This window comes from Bos javanicus, chromosome 10 (genome assembly GCF_032452875.1).
Source record: "Bos javanicus breed banteng chromosome 10, ARS-OSU_banteng_1.0, whole genome shotgun sequence".
Taxonomy (NCBI): Eukaryota; Metazoa; Chordata; class Mammalia; order Artiodactyla; family Bovidae; genus Bos; species Bos javanicus.
The window spans coordinates 66887987-66906135 of NC_083877.1; the positions used below are offsets into that span (position 1 = coordinate 66887987).

At 39.7% G+C, this 18149-nt stretch overlaps 1 protein-coding gene across 4 annotated transcripts in view; it reads right to left on the bottom strand.

The window, feature by feature from the left end:
* GCH1 (GTP cyclohydrolase 1) overlaps positions 1–18149 on the bottom strand; it is a 61320-nt gene that overhangs the window by 28653 nt on the left and 14518 nt on the right. The window contains exons 1-2 of one of the 4 annotated variants that reach the window (XM_061428953.1): positions 4703–5303; positions 3650–3658 (exon numbers count right to left, since the gene is read on the bottom strand). The exons of the other annotated variants lie outside the window; for them this stretch is intronic. Of the exons in view, the coding sequence (XP_061284937.1) occupies positions 3650–3658; positions 4703–4844 (151 nt within the window). The 5' untranslated portion in view covers positions 4845–5303. Of the gene's footprint in view, positions 1–3649; positions 3659–4702; positions 5304–18149 lie in introns of those variants that run through there. 4 annotated transcript variants of the gene reach the window in all.

The window sequence follows — 18149 nt, forward strand, 5'->3', positions numbered from 1 at the left end:
ATCTTCTCAGCTGTAAAATGGTCATGAAAAAAGCTTCTACTTCATAGGGGTATCCTGAGAATTAAATAAGATAATCCACTTGTGTTTAGAAATATGCAGGTGGGGTCAGTAGTAGATAATTTTATTACTATGACTATAATTATGGTTAAGAGAGTTGCCAAACTATGTTCCCATGCACACTGATATACGTGCGTGTGTGTGTGCCAAGTTGCTTCAGTCATGTCCAACTCTTTTCAACCCTGTGGACTATAACCTGCCAGGTTCCTCTGTCCATGGGATTCTCCAGGCAAGAATACTGGAGTGGGTTGCCATACCCTCCTCCAGGGGATCTTCCTGATTCAGGGATAGAATCTGCATCTCTTCTGTCTCCTGCATTAGCAGGGGGGTTCTTTGCCACTAGTGCCACCTGGAAAGCCCACACTGATGTACATCACAATTTAAAAAGCAACAATTTGCTTCTAAGGAACAGACTACAGAAAAGGAAAAGCAGTAACTTTACTATGGAGAAACATGGCAGACACTCCTTTAATCGAGTAATTAAGGTTAACTTTACCAGTAATAGGGGGCTTCCCCAGTGGCTCAGATGGTAAAGAATCTGCCTGCAATGCAGGAGAACGGGATTCAATCCCTGGGTTGGGAAGATCCCCTGGAGAAGAAAGGGAATGGCTACCCACTCCAGTATTCTTGTCTGGAGAATCCCATGAACAAAGAAGACTGGTGGGCTACAGTCCATGGGGTCTCAAAGAGTCAGACATAGTTGAGCAACTGACACAATAAACTGCGAGTAATAAGACATTGATATTATGTAGCACCGAACACAAGACCACGAGCAGGGCACATCACCTCTGTAGTGTTCTTCCCCAAAATCTGAAACTGCAGTCTAATCACCAGACAAATTGAAGGACATTCTACAAAATACCTAATGTGCATCCTGTGCTCAGTTGTGTCAGACTCTTTGTAACCCCATGGACTATATCCTGCCAGGCTCCTCTTTCCACAGAATTTTCCAAGCAAGAATACTGGAGTGGGTAACCAACAAAATACCCAGACAAGTACTCTTTTAAAGACAGGCACAGAGGGAATTCCCCGGCAGTCCTCTGAGTAGGACTCTGCACTCCCACTCCTGTGGGCCTGGTCGGGGAACTCTGATTGTACAAACCATGCAGTGCAGCCAAATAAGTAAATGAAAAATAAAAAAGATATGGAAAGATCAAGGAACTGTCCACATTAAAAGAGACTAAAGACACATAATAACTGAAAGCAATAGAAAAACTAAAATTGAAATAAAGCCTGTGGTTTAGTTCACAGTGTTGTGATTGTACCGTGGCCATATGAGATGTTACCATTAAATGAAACTGGGGGAGGGGTATGTGGACTCTCTCTGTACTATCTTTTCATTATCCTATAAGTCCAAAAGTATTTCAAAATAAAAAGTTTAAAAGAAACTACAAAACAATGTATATCAACTGTAATGTATAAACAGTGGAGCACTATTCAGCAATAAAATGGGATAAAATAATGATTTGTGTACTGTGGTTGAACATCCTAAAAATTATACTAAGTGAAAGAAGTCACATACATACACACAAAAAAACTATGTGAGATTCTAGAAAAAGTAAATATAGTGATAGAAAGGAGGTAGATAGTTTATCAGAGACCATAGAGGTGGGAGAGAGGATTGGCTGCAAAAGAATACGAAGACATTTTTTGTTTGATTGATGAAAACCATCTAAACCTTGGTTGTATTGGTAGCTATGCAACTGTATGAGTTTGTCAAAATTCAAATTGTACACATAAAGTTGGTAAATTTTATTGAATACATGTTGCAAATTAATAGAGCTTTCTTTAAAAAAAATTGTGGTATAGTATGCAACTTTTTGTGTAAAAGTCGAAAGGAGGAGTTACGAACATAAACACATAAACATTTATCTTCAAAGAGAAACACTAGAAAAATAAGCCAAAAAGCAAACAAAATGATTATCCATACAGGACCAAGAGAACAAGGGGAAAAGGATACCATGGAAGTGAGATATCTTTGAATAAAATTTGTTCTATAATTTTGAACTTGAAATCATACAACTGTTTTACATACTCAAAACTAAACCAAAAAGAAGAAAACCAGCGACCTCCTATGTTGTCATGCTTTGTGTGCTAATGGAACACTGATACGTTGCCTATATCCCATTTCATTAAAATGGACCCAGACTATAAATTTGACCCAGCCGAGTCATTTTTCTTCAGTAATGAAGTCTCCCTGCTATATGTATTTATGTTTTGCTGCAACATATCTGAAAGCTACCATCTGTAGCAAATAAGAACAAAACACTATCACAGATTGTTTTAATTTCCTGCCTGTTATCAGCAGCAAGGAGGTAACCCTGGAAACAAGGATTTATAGCCTTCTATTTCCTACTGTTGGTCATAACCAACAAAAGAACCAAGCTGCCTCCAAAAGTTAAAGGCCGTCTATAACACCACCACACACAAAATGTATAGAAATATACCTTTCTCATGTCATTAATGATTAAGCAATGACAACAAATAACCCTGCTGGGCAGCCATCCCTCAAGTATTTAGTCCCTTCCTGAAAGCGCACCCTCTGAACCACGAGTTCTGACTCCTCCAGTGAGCTTGTTAAAACACAAAATCACTGAACCCTGCTCCCAGAGCTTCTGATTTAGAAGGTCTGGGTGAGCCTGAGAATTTACATTTTTAACAAGTTCCCAGAAGATGCTAATGCATCTGGAACCACACTCAAAGCAGCTGTTTTGAAGTATTCCATGTTCTGTGCTGCTACAGAATCTTTACACCTTCAAATGCTCCTAGTTACACAACATATATCTTAAGGAACACAGACCTGTTTTTGCAGGGGTAGAAGGAAACTCCTAGGGGAAATTCCACACAAAAGGAAAATTATATCTAATGAAATTTCTTTAGCATGAATGGTAATAGTAATTAGCACTATCCTGGATGTTTTGTGATCAGCACCAAAAATTAGAGATCTCTGAGGAAGTAAGAATTGCACAGCCAATGCACTGTCTGGAGGACAGCATTTAAAAATGACAGAAGAAGACCTGGAACACTGAACATGTGCCCAATTTAAGCAACAGGAGAGAGAGAATGGGGTCTGCCTACTGCTTTCAAAATTAAGACAGAAAATGACGAGACCTAATAAGGCATCAGACTTCTGTGCTCTTGGCTGGAATTAAATCAACTCAAGGGGCCAACAAAAATAAGCCCAACTGATTTAGTGTAGAAACAGCTTAGTCACTGGCCTGAACCCTCTAACACTAGAGCTGCCTCAACCAGCATACAGGACTTATTGTGTCGTACTTCCCGCACCACTGTTATGCGTGCTTATTTCTCCCAAACTTGGAAGTAAGTACTGCAGCTTAAGGCTTTGGAGTTTCCACACAGTACCTACATGCCATGCGCAGAGCCAGAGCTAAACAGAGATCTTCCATTTTATCTAATTAATACGTCAGTCTTTACCCTGTGATTTACTTCCTTAAAATAGAAGAGACTTTAAAGAAACTCATGTGGCTAAGGGAACATAAGAATTCTTACTGCGGTATTATTGGTAATAACATATATTCGGTATTTAAGTGTGCATCAGAAGAACAATTATACATCTTACTTAGAAAAGCACTAAAACAGACTTCCCTGGCCATCCAGGGGCCAGAATCCCATGCTTCCTATGCAGGGGGCCTAGGTTCAATCTCTGGTCAGGGAACTAGATCCCATATGCTACAACTGAGAGTTCACACACCGCAACCAAGACCTAGCGCAGCCAAATAAAAATAAATTTTAAAAATATCATTAAAACCATCAACTAAGATATCTCCTTCTCTTGAGCAACAGTAACCTTCTACCAAGATGTATGCTTGATTGCATGAACCCCTTTGTCAAAATCACATATGTACTGACCACCCTGCTTACCTCTTCTGAACAGTTTTCAAAGTTCTCTGAGACACTGTCTCTTGGGTTATAATCCTCAGGTTGACTGGAATAAAATTTTCCATTTCTTACTTAGACTGACTTGATTAATTATTCCATCAACCAAAATATAACCATTTAGAAGAAATAAAAACAATACTACCCGTTTGTGGACATATACATAAAATGAAAATATAAATATAGGCATGAGAGTAAGAGAACAAATTCACAACAGTGGTTAACTTTGTGAAGGGCGGGCAACAGGATCAGAAAGAGATAACGATGAGCTTTACATGCATTTTTAAAGCAATTATAGCAAAATATTAAGGTTTGCTAAAATCAGATGAATGCTGGCTAAACAAGTTCTTTATACTTTTTCTTATATATTTGAGATATTTCTTTAATAATGAAAAAAGATTCTTTAAACTGAGCTCATACACATGTTGGTGGGGTTTTTTCCCCCCTGAAAAAAGGCAAGCAACTAGAGTAGGATTTCATAGCAAAGACTGTTTGTAATGCTACAAACTCCTTCAGAAACACACTAAATCACACTCTGCAATTTAAAAAAAGGCTTCTGCTCTGAGTGTGGCATTGAAATGTTTGCTTTCTACCTCTTGTCTGAAAAGTTTGTCCTAAGATCAATATTAAAACAAATTAAAAGAGGAAAGAAACCACTATTGGCACTTTCATTTCCATCATGGGACTACACATCTTGTTGGTACTTACACCACATACAGCTTTTAGCACTTGACAAGACAAAGCTAACATTTGTGAAAACTGGCCAAAATAAGCATGAACCCAAACATTCCACAGACTGACATAATGACAGAAACTAAGATGACTTTAGACAACCATTCACACCATCTGCTGGAGTAGGTAGACCTGCTGCACACTTTGATATGCTCCATGAACTTACTTCACAAACTGCAAGTTTGTCAGCAGGAAAGATCCAGTGCAATGCAGAGACAGTAAAAGTCTGGTTATTTTGGAAATTTTCCTTCCTGCCATCCTTCACTTTAGTTTAGCCGCTCAGTCATGTCCAACTCTTTGTGACCCCATGGCCAGCAGCAAGCCAGGCTTCCCTGTCTATCACCAACTCCAAGAGTTTACTCAAACTCATGTCCATCAAGTCGGTGATGCCATCCAACCATCTCATCCTCTGTCGTCCCCTTTTCCTCCTACCTTCAATCTTTCCCAGCATTAGGGTCTTTTCCAATGAGTCAGTTCTTCACATCCAGTGGCCAAAGTATTGGAGCTTCAGCATCAGCGCTTCCAATGAATATTCAGGACTGATTTCCTTTAGGATTGACTGATCTGATCTCCTTGCAGTCCCTAAGGGACTCTTAAGAGTCTTCTCCAACACCACAGTTCAAAAGCATCCATTCTTTGGTGCTCAGCTTTCTTTATGGTCCAACTCTCACATCCATATGTGACCAGTGGAAAAAACCACAGCTTTGACTATATGGACACTTGTCGGTGAAGTAATGTCTCTGCTTTTTAAAATGCTGTCTAGGTTTGTCATCCTTGGCAGAGGTAAATTCTCATATTGCTTCTAAGCAATTAAAATATAGTTAAGACAACATGAATAGACCTTGAGGGCATCATGCTAAGCGAAATAAATCAGACAGAGAAAGACACACAGCATATGATCTCACTTATAAGTGGAATCTAAAAAGGCTGAACTTGGAGAAACAGAGTCTAACGGTGGTTACAAGGGGTTGGGAGGGTGAAGGAGATTGGGAGAGGTTAGTCCTAGAGTACAAACTTCCAGTTAAAGATGAATAAATTCTAGGGATTTAATGCACAGCTTTTTTTATTATAATCAACACATAGGACCAGACAAGGTCAGTTTTCATTCCAGTCCCAAAGAAGGGCAATGCCAAAGAAAGTTCAAACTACCATACAGTTGTGCTCATTTCAAATGCTAGTAAGACTATGCTCAAATTCCTTCAAACATTACATGAACTGAGAACTTCCAGATGTTTAAGCAGGGTTTAGAAAAGGCAGAGGAACCAGAGATCAAATTGCCAACATTTGCTGGATCATAAAGCAAGAGAATTCCAGGAAAACATCTATGCAAAAGCTTTTGACCATGTGGATCACAATAAACTGTGGAAAATTCTTAAAGAGATGGGAATACCAGACCACCTCACCTGTCTCCTGAGAAACCTGTATGCAGATCAAGAAGTAATAGTTAGAACCTCACATGAAATGAATGACAGGTTCAAAATTGGGAAAGGAATAAGACAAGGCTGTATATTGTCACCCTGTTTAACTTTTATGCAGAGTACATCATGCAAAATGCCGGGCTAGATGAATCATAAGCTAGAATCAAGATAGCCAGGAAAAATACCAACAACCTCAGATATGCAGCTGATACCACCCTTACGACAGAAAGTGAAGAGGAACTACAGAAATTCTTGATGAGGAAGGAAGAGGAAAGTGAAAAAGCTGGCTTAAAACTCAACACTCAAAAACAAACATCATGGCATCTGGTCCATCACTTTCATGGCAAATAGATGGGGGAAAAGTGGAAACAGTGACAGATTTTCTTTTCTTGGGCTCCAAAATTACTTTGGATGGTGAGTGCAGCCATGAAATTAAAAGATGCTTGCTCCTTGGAAGGAAAGCTATGACAATCCTAGACAACATATTAAAAAGAAGAGCCATCGCTTTGCTAACAAAGGTCTGTATAGTCAAAGTTATGGTTTTTCCAGTAGTCATGTATGGATGTGAGAGTTGGACCATAAAGGAGGCTGAGCACCAAAGAATGGATGCTTTTGAACTGTGGTGTTGGAGAAGACTCTTAAGAGTCCCTTAGGGACTGCAAGGAGATCAAATCAGTCAATCCCAAAAGAAATGAATTCTGAATATTCATTGGAAGGCCTGCTGCTGCAGCTGAAGTTTCAATACTTTGACCACCTCATGCATAGAGCTGACTCATTGGAAAAGGCCCTGATGCTGGGAAAGATGGAAGGCAAAAGGAGAAGAGACAGCAGAGGAAGGGATGGTTGGATATAATTACTGACACAATAAACATGAATTTGAGCAAACTCTGAGAGATGGCGAAGGACAAGGAAGCTTGGCATGCTGCAGTTATGGGGTAGCAAAGAGTCAGACAAAAAATCACATATTTGAAAGTTGCTAAGAGAATAGAACTTAAAAGGGTGGTAATTCTATTGTAATATATAAATGTATCAAATCAAAACCCTGTACACCTTAAATTTTTACAATGTTATATGAGAATTGACACTTTTAAACATGGTGTTGGAGAAGACTCTTGAGAGTCCCTTGGACTGCAAGGAGATCAAACCAGTCAGTCCTAAAGGAAATCAGTCCTGAATATTCATTGGAAGGACTGATGCTGAAGCTGAAGCTCCAATACTTTGGCCACCTGATGCAAGAACTGACTCATTGGAAAAGACCCTGAAGCTGGGAAAGACTGAAGGCAGGAGGAGAAGGGGACAACAGAGGATGAGATGGTTAGATGGCATCACCGACTCGATGGATATGAGTTTGAGCAAGCTCTGGGAGTTGGTCAGGGACAGGGAAGCCTGGTGTGCTGCAGTCCATTGGGTCGCACAGAGTCAGAGATGACTGAGTGACTGAACTGAATTGATATCAATTATATCTTAATAAAACTGGGGGTGGCAGGGACGGGGGGAAGATAGCCATGGCTATGGAAATAAATGTTGGATGCCCTCAAAACAGTACCGATATACATGTTTCATTCAGCAAATACAGTAGCAGTGCATTATTCCCATCCTTTCAGCTGGCCTTATCATGAACTCAACATCTATCAGTGAGAGACATGTTTCATATAGAAGTTAAAGACCTTTTTCTTGATTACAACAGTAATGTTCACAATAGTTTATTCATAAGACAATAAAATACTGAAATGAGCAAACGGAAGCACATAAAACCTCTCTACCCACAATTACTGACTGGCTCTTAGGGAACCACATGCACAGTGGTTCAAGAAGTAGTATGGTAAACCAGAAGGAATGAGCTCTCTCTCAGGCTCTGCGAAGACTGTGACCTGGCTGGCAGGGCCCTTACAGGTAAGATGATGGTTTTGAAAAAGGAATTCAACATGACTCCTAGGTTCTGGCTTGCACAGTTCGGGAGTGTTGGAAATCAATGCCAAATTACAATAGAATTACCCTCCCACCCCACTGGTCAGCTTTTGGGACGTGCACAGCAATGGCTAGTGGCTTCCTGTACTGAGGCAGAGAAAAGCATCTGTTTTATTCAGATTGATTCATGGATAAAACTGAAGGTTGCCAATCATATACACTAGTAACTCTCAAAGTTACCTAAGCCAAAGAACTCTCATTCTGGTCACAGTTTACTACTTTGAAAATTTGTAGTAGATGAAAATAAGCTCCTTAAAAGGCTATTTAAGGAAAGAAACATGGTATATTCAAGGAGTCATTAAACACACACACACTTGTCAAATTCAGTTCTTTAATTGGATAATTCTGTATATCTTCCACAATCCAGCTGTGTAAGTGAAAATGGAACTTATAAAATAGATGGCGGTAACAAGGTCTGGTTCATGGCAGTTCTAAAGAAAGAACACACCAATCTGATAAACTATCCATTTGCTTCAAAGTCTTTAATACATTCATCCTTAGCATTCAGCTTCACTTATGTCATGAGATTTCATACTGACGGATTTTATAGAACCATTCCATTTTATGGAACCACTTGACAGATTTTACAACAAATAAGTACCAGCAGGGTGTACAAGCCTCTATCATTCGTGACAAATGATTAAAAGATGAGATCACCTTTTAGAACAGTGGCTCCCAATCGCTTCTTGGCCTTTTGGCTAAGATCAAGTGCGGAACAGTGGCTCCCAAATGTAGCCAATCATAGGAAACCCTGGAAAACATAGTTTCCCAAGCCACCCTGACAAAGTCTAATTCACTGGCTATGGGGTGATCCCAGGATTATGTCTTTTAAAAACCCAAGCAATTCCAGTAATCAGTCAAACCAGGAGCACATGCTTTTAGGGGTGAGAGAGGATGAGGACTGAAAATGGACCTACTACTGGCTCTAATTTGCTGTTCAGCAAGGCCTGAATGGTGGGCAATATAATTTCTCTCCATAAACCCTCACTACAGTCACCACAGCAGAGGGTGACAACTCAGGCAGAACACTGTGAGCTCTGCGCAAGAGGCCTGGCAGAGGGACTGAGGTTGGGGGCAGTGGGGCGGGTGACAAGAGGAGAGAGGAAGGGAAGAAGGTGGAGCTACCTTCAGAGCAGGTGGCAGAAAGAACCACATGGTCCAGCAAAAAGCAGAGGAAGGAGGACCTCACACAAGAAAGTTGTTCCCATCTCCCTGAAAAATATCAGCCATTTAAGAAACCAATTGGCTCCTACAGCTCATTAGAAATCAGTTTTGAGAATAACATGATCAAGTTCTCCTAGGAGTCCTGTACTACTACTTTCCAAGCTGGACACAAACATATCAAACTGTGATATCAAAAACCTTAAGATCTGGGAAATAAGCCTATATGTAAAAATATTCAGAGAAAGACCATAGCTAAACTACAAAAGTAATAGTTTCCATAAGGGGAAAATAATGGACCAGGAGAGGAAATACAGTTAAACTAAAGATACAGATTTGAGCCAGGCCTTAAAGATGGATAGAGGAAAGAGGGAGTTTTCTAGAGGAGGTGAGGAAAGGAGGTGCTATATGAAATGAAATAGGGAGGTGGGAAACAATAAAAAGAAAGGTGTACTGCCTGAATGAGTCATGCACTCAGCAGAAACTAGGTTCCCTTCGTTTAGAGCATTTTTCTTTCAAGTGAAAATTTACATTTAGTTCATGGCCTCTTTCAAGTCCTGCCACACTCTGCATTGGTCAAAAGTTATCATCCCCACTGACAGATGAGGACACTGATGCTCTATTTGGAAACACTAAGTGCCTGCTGAAGAAGAGCCAACTGTTAGTTCAAGAGCTGGAGTTTGACCCCTGTCCTCTGACTTCCAGATGAGAGCCTGATCACCAGCCACCTGAACCTGGAGAGACCAGACCAAATCGGGAGTTGCTGCACCTATGAGGTGATGAAATCCAAAGTCAATGACATCAAAGGAAATATTGTCATTGTTTTTCAGTCTCCCAGTTGTGTCTGACTCTTTGAGAGCCTGCAGACTGCAGCATTCCAGGCTTCCTTCTCCTTCATTATCTCCCGGAGTTTGCTCAAACTCATGTGCACTGAGTCGATGATACCATTCAACCATCTAATCCTCTATTACCCTCTTCTCCTTTTGCCTTCAGTCTTTCCCAGCTCTAGGGTCCTTTCCAATGAGCTGGCTTTTCACATCAGGTGGCCAAAGTACTGGAGCTTCAGCTTCCACATCAGCCCTTCCAATGAATATTCAGGGTTAATTTCCTTTAGGATTGACTGATTTGATCTCCTTGCTGACCAAGGGACCCTCAAGAGTCTTCTCCAGCACCATAATTTGAAAGCATCAATTCTTCAGTGCTCAGCCTTTTTTATGGTTCAACTCTCACATCCATACATGGAAAAACTAGGACATGAAGAGAGCAAATCTAATTTTTTTAAAGAAAGATAAAAGTAGTTATAAATATGGAGGCTGAAGGAGAGGAGAGGGTCAAGCTAACTGCCAGCCCAGGAGAGCAGCCTGATACCAACTGGCTGCTGGAGCCCAGCGCTGTTGCACCTCAATGGCAAAATTCTGTCTTACCAACTGTTTATTTGGTTTATATGCAGGAAAATTCAGTAATGTAATGCTATTTTGACCTTTACTTTTTGAAATCAAACTGGAAGTTTCAGGGGAAAGTAGAATCCCATTAAATCTTCAAACTAATAAAAAGGCTTTTTTTAAAAAGGAAATTCTCCATGGCAGTTTATCCTAGGAAACCAGTAAAAGACTATTTTTCAAACCAATTAGAGTCTTACAATCTTCAAGATCCAAATATTGTATCTCTTCTAATTGTGATATTACATGAAGAAAACAGTGCTCCTGCTGAAAATGTTTTCCCTGAATTTAATTAAGTCTTTAGACCTAAGTTCCAGTTTCCAGGAATATGAGAGCTAGAGAAACAAGTTGAATGAAAACAAGAAGAAAAGAATCACACAAATCTCAAAGGTAGAATATCTTACGGGAGAGCTGACAATCTCTGATAAATTAGGGGGAGGAGGGTAGTAGAACTTTAGATTAAAACCTAACGATCAAATGCAAATGTATGGATACTGAGTGGGTCATAGTTTGAAACAAATCATGAGTGAAAGACATTTGAGATAACTGGAAAATCTGAATGTAGATTAGGTACTAAATGATATGAAGAAATTAATAGTTTTACTAGTTGTTGTTTCGTCACTAAGTCATGTCTGACTCTTTGAGACCCCATGAACTGTATAGCCTGTCAGGTTTCTCTATCCGTGGGATTTTTCAGGCAAGAATACTGGAGTGGATTGCCATTTCCTCCTCCAGGGGATCTTCCCAACCCAGGGATCCAACCCATATCTCCTGAATTTGCAGGCAGATTCTTAACACTGAGCCACCTGGAAAGCCCTAGTTTTACTAAGGATAGTATAAATGGTTAAGAAGAAAAACACCTTTGAGTGTGACACTCCACCTCAAATTTGCTCTCAGAAAGGAAGAGGCCATGCCAATGTGACAAAATGTTAATTTTGAATCTAGGTAGTAAGTATATAGTTGTCCCTTATACAATTTTATCTACTTTTATATTTGGAAGTTTTACATAATAAAAATTAAATGTAAAATAAAACATGATGATTCTAACAGAATATCAGTTTTCTTGGTATTACAGTTTAACCAACATTTCCTCTTCTAAATGATATGAAGATTTACAATAGACTAAAACCTCAAGTGCTAGTTTGACTAGCAACTGTTTATTCTTCTTGAAGAAGTGTCTACAAGACTCCTGAGGGGAAAGTCTTTAAATAAAGGCTTTGTACAATCAGAGGGACTAAGGTTAGAAGACCACCAACCCTAAAGAACACATCAGTGAAGAAACTTTAAAAAAAATTTGCGTCACAAGAAAAATAAGAGAGTCCTGTTACCATAGAAACTATCTGGGTGGCTTGAATGTTTCAAAGGAACACATCACCTTAAGTAACAAAGAAAGCCTGCAGTCCTTGCTAGGACCTCACCTGTCAACTGCTGGAAGTCAACAGAGTGAGCAAAGAGCCCATGCTGACAAGTGTGCCCATAGTCCAGAGACAATTCAACTCTAATCTATCTGCCACTTCCTGCAGACCAGATCCATGAAAGTCCTGAAAGTGATTTGAGTAGGGTCACAAAGTAGTTAGTGTGGATGCCCTGACTATCCAGACTAGTTGTTCTTCCCATTATGCCAGGATGATTCTTTGCTAACACACTAAAATGGCTTGAGAAGCACCAAATGGACCCTTATTATTATATCAGTGAGCATTTATAACATGTAAATATGAAGTTAAAATACTTGTCTTTCTTATAAACTACTTCACTTGTAAGGAGCCACCCTCAAAAAGGTTCAGTTTATTGTGAAGGGGGTATAAAAAGAAAGAGACGCATAGTAAAATGAAACAAACAAAGAAACCCAGCATGGCCTAAGTTTGGCCTCCACTGAGGCAAAGCTTAAAGGTGCTAACAGCTGGTGGCTGTCAGCTCACTGCACCTTACCCTCCTGGCTGAAAGGCAAATTGTGTTTGATGGGCAACCAGAGTGGCACGCCTCCACAGTTCCCTGTGCGTTGACTGAAGCACTTCTGTACTGAAGGGGTGGTGAATTAGAGAGGTGTGACCCACAGCAGCTCTGCCTTAAAGTGGTCTGGCGTTCCCCCACAGCCTTGCCAGGTTCACAGCCTCTCAGGTGAACTCCAGCACCCAGCACCTTCATCACTTCTCACGGACATCTTACCACAAGTGCATAAAGTATACAGCCGGTATAATTGTATTTTAAGCTATTTTAGTGACAAATTCCTTGTTTGGGATGTTTGTCAATGGCCTCTTGAACTGGGCCCTGATTCCTACTTGGAATAAAAACTAAGACAGGTACATCAAACAAATCATGCCTCACAGCGACAGCCACGAATTTCACTGAAACAGCATCTGGACATACGATCTCAAAAAAATTCAGCAGAGAACTCAGCAACTGCCAATTTCCTCCTCTAAACCTGGATGCTTTTTCTCAGAACTCCAGAGAAGTGAAAGATGTTGATTGGGCTGGGGAGAAGGGAGCCGGGGGAGAGACTCTTAATGTTTAGCAACCAAACCCACCCCCCAAAAAAAGAGGAAAAATTAGAGGAAGAGAGCAGACATAATGACCAAATACTGCAGGACAAGCCTCGTGGAGGACGTATGCCTGAGTCTCCAGCTCCAGTGTGAGAAGGAGAAAGAGTGGTTTTTCAAACCAGGCTATGCACTAAACTAAAACGCTCAATTGCCCTCCTGAGGAGAGGGTGATGGAAGATAATTTTTAAACGCAGGCAAGAGGCTGGAACACAATAAAACCTCACAGCTGTGGTGAGGAAAGACAGGAGGAAATGAGTCAAGTGTTTTCAGAAAGCAGAGATGTATTCCATGTCTGTAAGATCCATGTCTATAAGATCATGTCTGTAAGATGGGAGCAGACATCTAGAAAGCAAAACAGCCAGTAAAGACGTCACTGGACTTCAGGTGAGAGATGACTAAGAGTCAGACCAAGGCAAGGTAACAGAGTCTACAGATACTCACGAAATACAAAAGTCAGAACATGGGGCACAAGTAACCAAGGCAATTAATGAGAAGGAAGAATCACAAGATGAAATGAACAACCTTTACAGCATTTATAAATCTGTAAATGTGTTCAGGTAAAGCTGTCCATTAGAAGCGCTGACTTGCCAGAATGGACTTTAAAATCATCAGGGAAAGGAGCCAGCCCTTTCCAGGCTGATCTTTAAAAAGTTTAAAATAAACCTAACTGCTTTGAAAGCTTCATTTAATTCTGTGATACAGATAACTACAAATGTAAGTTGTGAAAAAAATATTCTTCTTATTCCAGAATACCTAAGAGCATAATCTTGACAATCATGGACTATTTCTGTTTAAAAAAGATAAAACGAACTTCCTTCTAAGTTCAGCTCAAAATCCACCTCCTCTATAGTCATCTGTGGTTTCAAGTTTCTCTGCCCTAAGAAGCCACCTTCCTTGTGACCACACAGAATCCCACTTGCTCCTCTCAGCAGGAACTCACTGTCTGGTCCCTGCTAAGACAGATCACAGGCCCCTTACGGGCCAGGCCAAGGCCAACCAGTTTTCCTTCCCCTTTAAGAGTTAGCACAGGGTCATTCACAGACCTAGTGTTTGACAAATAAATACGAACACAGTCAAAGTATCTTCAATTCTAAAGATTTCTTTAAATAAGTAAATCAAAATGTAATACAAATTTAAGAACATACAACATTCTACAGAATGAGTTACTGGTTAAAACAAGGACCAAATGGGTCTTTTCTAATTTTAAAATGATGTTCTTAACACGGATGAACCTTGAAGACATTATGCTAAGTGAAATAAGCCAGCCACAAAGGACAAAATGGTATGATTCCACTCATAGGTGGTCCCTGGAGTACTCAAAGGCACACAGAAAGTAAAACAGAGGTTACCAAGGGCTGGAAGGAAAGGGGATGAGGGAGTTATGGGCTAACAAGTAAGATTTCAGTTTGGGACAAAGAAAATTTTCTGGAAAGAGACTGCGGTGATGGTTGCACAACAGATGACTGTACTTAATGCCAATGAACTATACACGTAAAATGGTTAAAATGGTAAACTTTATGTTGTGTTATACCACAAAAAAAAAGCAAACAAATTTTTAAAAAAAGAACATACAACATTCAACTATATGCAACATCAGCACAGTTGCAGATATGCTGTAGGAAACACAACTGGGTGAGCTGGTACAGATGCAACATAATTTTGCTATACTGTTTTGCCTAATTATCCAAACAGGAGACAAGATAAATTTGTATCTCTGCAATTTACATACCATTGTAATTAAACAAAAAATTCCTTTAAATAACAGGAAAGATTAAGAATTTATAACTTCATTTAACAAAAAGTACAAGCCCTAAAAACAGATATTTAAAACAGAACTAAAAAGTTTCTAAACAGTAAAACCATTAAAACAGACTCACAAGATACATGTATAACTGAATTTTTGCTGTATACCTGAAACTAACACAACACTGTTAACCAACTATACTCCAATATAAAATAAATATAAAATAAAAAGCTAAAAAAAAAGATTCACATTGATAAAGTAAAATGATCACAACCTAATTAAATGTGCTTTAGACAAAATATACAAAATTTTCGTTTTTTAAATATCTCCCACAGAAGATTAAGTGGAGAAGTTTGTTAGTTATTAATCCACGTTAGAACTGAGTGTAATTTAGCTAAATTTTTGCAATTATTCACAAATTCCCCTGATTAAAAATTTCATGAACTATCTTAAAGTCAGGATGTTAAATGATGCCTCGAAATGAAAACTCCTTGGCTTTCTCTTTGCTAGAATTCAGTATGAAAAGCAGAGTCCCTATGGGTTACGCTTCTCACATCTTAAATGGACCTTCATATTAAAACGTAACACAGTCACTTAAAACCTGAGTGGGCATGACGTTGCCTGGAACGTGAGCACGGTCCACACACACACCTGGATGCTGCTGCACTGCCCTCTCGCAAGACACCTGAACCAGACGCCCCTCAGTTTCCACCTCCTTATAATGAGGACAGTCTCCAAGTTGACGGGAGGATCATATGAGCTCACGTGCACACAACCAGGCTCACTTCCCAGGGTGTGGGTGCCCACCCTCTTTTCTTCAACCCCTAAGGCGGTCATTTACCAGCATCCAGCATGCTGATGCCTCAATACACACCAAGGGGAAGCTCACAAGATCCTACCCGTCCAGGAAAAATACCTCAAAAAAATGTCTTGTTTTCTGTAATTTGTCACATTACTCTCTAAAGTCCTACAATCTGATATCTAAGCACATTAAGCTATTGAAATTACGAACACTGAAATAAAATCTCAGTACTCATTGATAACACAGACAGAATGTCTACAGCACTTCATAGACGCTGGGCACTTTATGTGTACTAACTTACTTAATCCCCCAGTAACCTTATAAGATAAGCGAGTACTATCAAATGCCTGTTTTACAGATGAGGCAATCAGGCACAGCTGCTCAGTAACAGGGTTTGACGCCAGGCAATCTGGCTCAAGTTCTTTGTCTCCGGACCTTTTCCTTCCGTTCTGGGTTCCTTTTTAAACCATTTCCTGCCCACTCCTACACTCCTGGATCTCCTGCCCCTCACTCCTCCCTTTAGGGCTGTCCCTGCTGGTTCTTCTCTCACTCTTCTTAGTGTCAGCATGCTGAAGGAGCTCAGGCACTCTCCTAGCTGCAACTGTCAGCCTGATACTCACAAATTTGAATTTCTAGCCTTAAACCATTATGTTATCTCTTGGCCTGTTTAAGTCACTTTCTTCTCTGCCCAAACACAAATTCTAACCATCCTCATTTCAACGTCTATTCCTGTTGCTTTTAGTGCATGATGAGATATCCCAGAGTTTACTGGTGAACAACTATTTTATTATGTCCTGGGATTCTGTGGGTCAGGACTTCAGACAAGGCACAGAGGAGATGACTGACCTCTCTCTGCTCCACAACATCTGGGGCTTGGCAGGGACGACTATTTGGCTGGGGACTAGAATCACCTGGAGGAGTCTTTACTCGAATGTCTAGGGTTTGGTGCTAGCTGGTGGGTGGGACCTCAGCTAAAGCCATCAGCTGGAACACCCAGACGTGGCCTCTCCTTGAGGCAGAGATCCTCACAGCACAGCAGCCTCAGAGTAGCTGGACTTTTACATGGTGGCTCAGGGCTCCAGAGTCTCCCATATTCTTAAAACACTTTCCAACTAATCCAAGCCCACAGTTCCTCCTCACCATAAAAGAAGGAATATACTAAGCATCAAGTGTTTTTCACATACCTTCTTAATTCTTTTAAGATCCCAAGCAAAGCAAGTATTATCATCCTTCACAAAAAGAGAAAGATGAAATTTAAGTTTAGAGACATGCCAATAATTATACAGATAGTTAAGGGACAAAGTCACATTCAAACTCAGAATCATGATGAAGATCAAGCTTGCAAATATACACATCTAAATATTTTTTCTCTAATTCCAGGGTAAAGGTTTTCCATAACCAGATTTTTCTTATCAGCTAACCATTAAAAAGTTGTATTTCTTTTGCTCCTAGACTTGAAACAAATTTGTCACGACATTTTTAATTTATCTATTTAGAAATACATGCACATACTTCAAAAATCGAAAACTGAAAATATAGTGAAAAGTCAAGCATGTCATCTGCCATCTGCCCAGTTCATATCCCTGATTAACATGTAACCACTTGTGCATCCTCCAATTCTTAATGCAATATAAACATTTTATTGTCACCCACACACCCCCCCACACACGTTTCCCCTACAAAACATAACTCGTCTGCATCATTTCACTATTCTAGGGGGTCAGTAGGGTGCTTCCTTTTTCATGGATGCAGTGACTAACCTTGAGCATAAGGCATTTTGTGTATGCAATTCCCAGAAAGAGGATTTTCAAATATGATAGATGCATTCGTATTTAACAGTTGTTGCCAAATTATCATAAGGATAGTTACACTCTCAATGGTAATATCTGTTTCCCTGTAATTTCAATAATGTAATGAATATCAAGTTTCTAGGCTCTGGCCAAACAAGGAAAAAATATATCTTTGAGTGGTCTTTGTGTATATCTTTCAATGAAGGTGAAGTCAAGCAACTTTCTATGTATTTAAAAGCTATTTGTATCCCTTTCCTGTGAATTGTCTGCCCTCAGGTCTAGCCAACTCTTCAACTGTGTTTTTGGCCTTTCTCTCACATTAACTTCTAGCATCTCTTTTTATATTAGCACGGTTATTCTGTTGTCTACAATATGAACTGCAAATATTTCTTCCCAGTTTGTCATTTGACTTCATTTCTGTTAGTATTTGATATGTGAAAATTCTTGGTTTTTATATAAAGTAACTGTTTTCTTTTATGGCTTCTAGATTGAGTCATAATTAAGCAGATCTCCAGTGCAGAATTAAAGAAATATATATAAGAAAAATTAACAACTTTATATCTCTTTAAGCTTTATTTAAAATATTTCTAAATTTACTGAA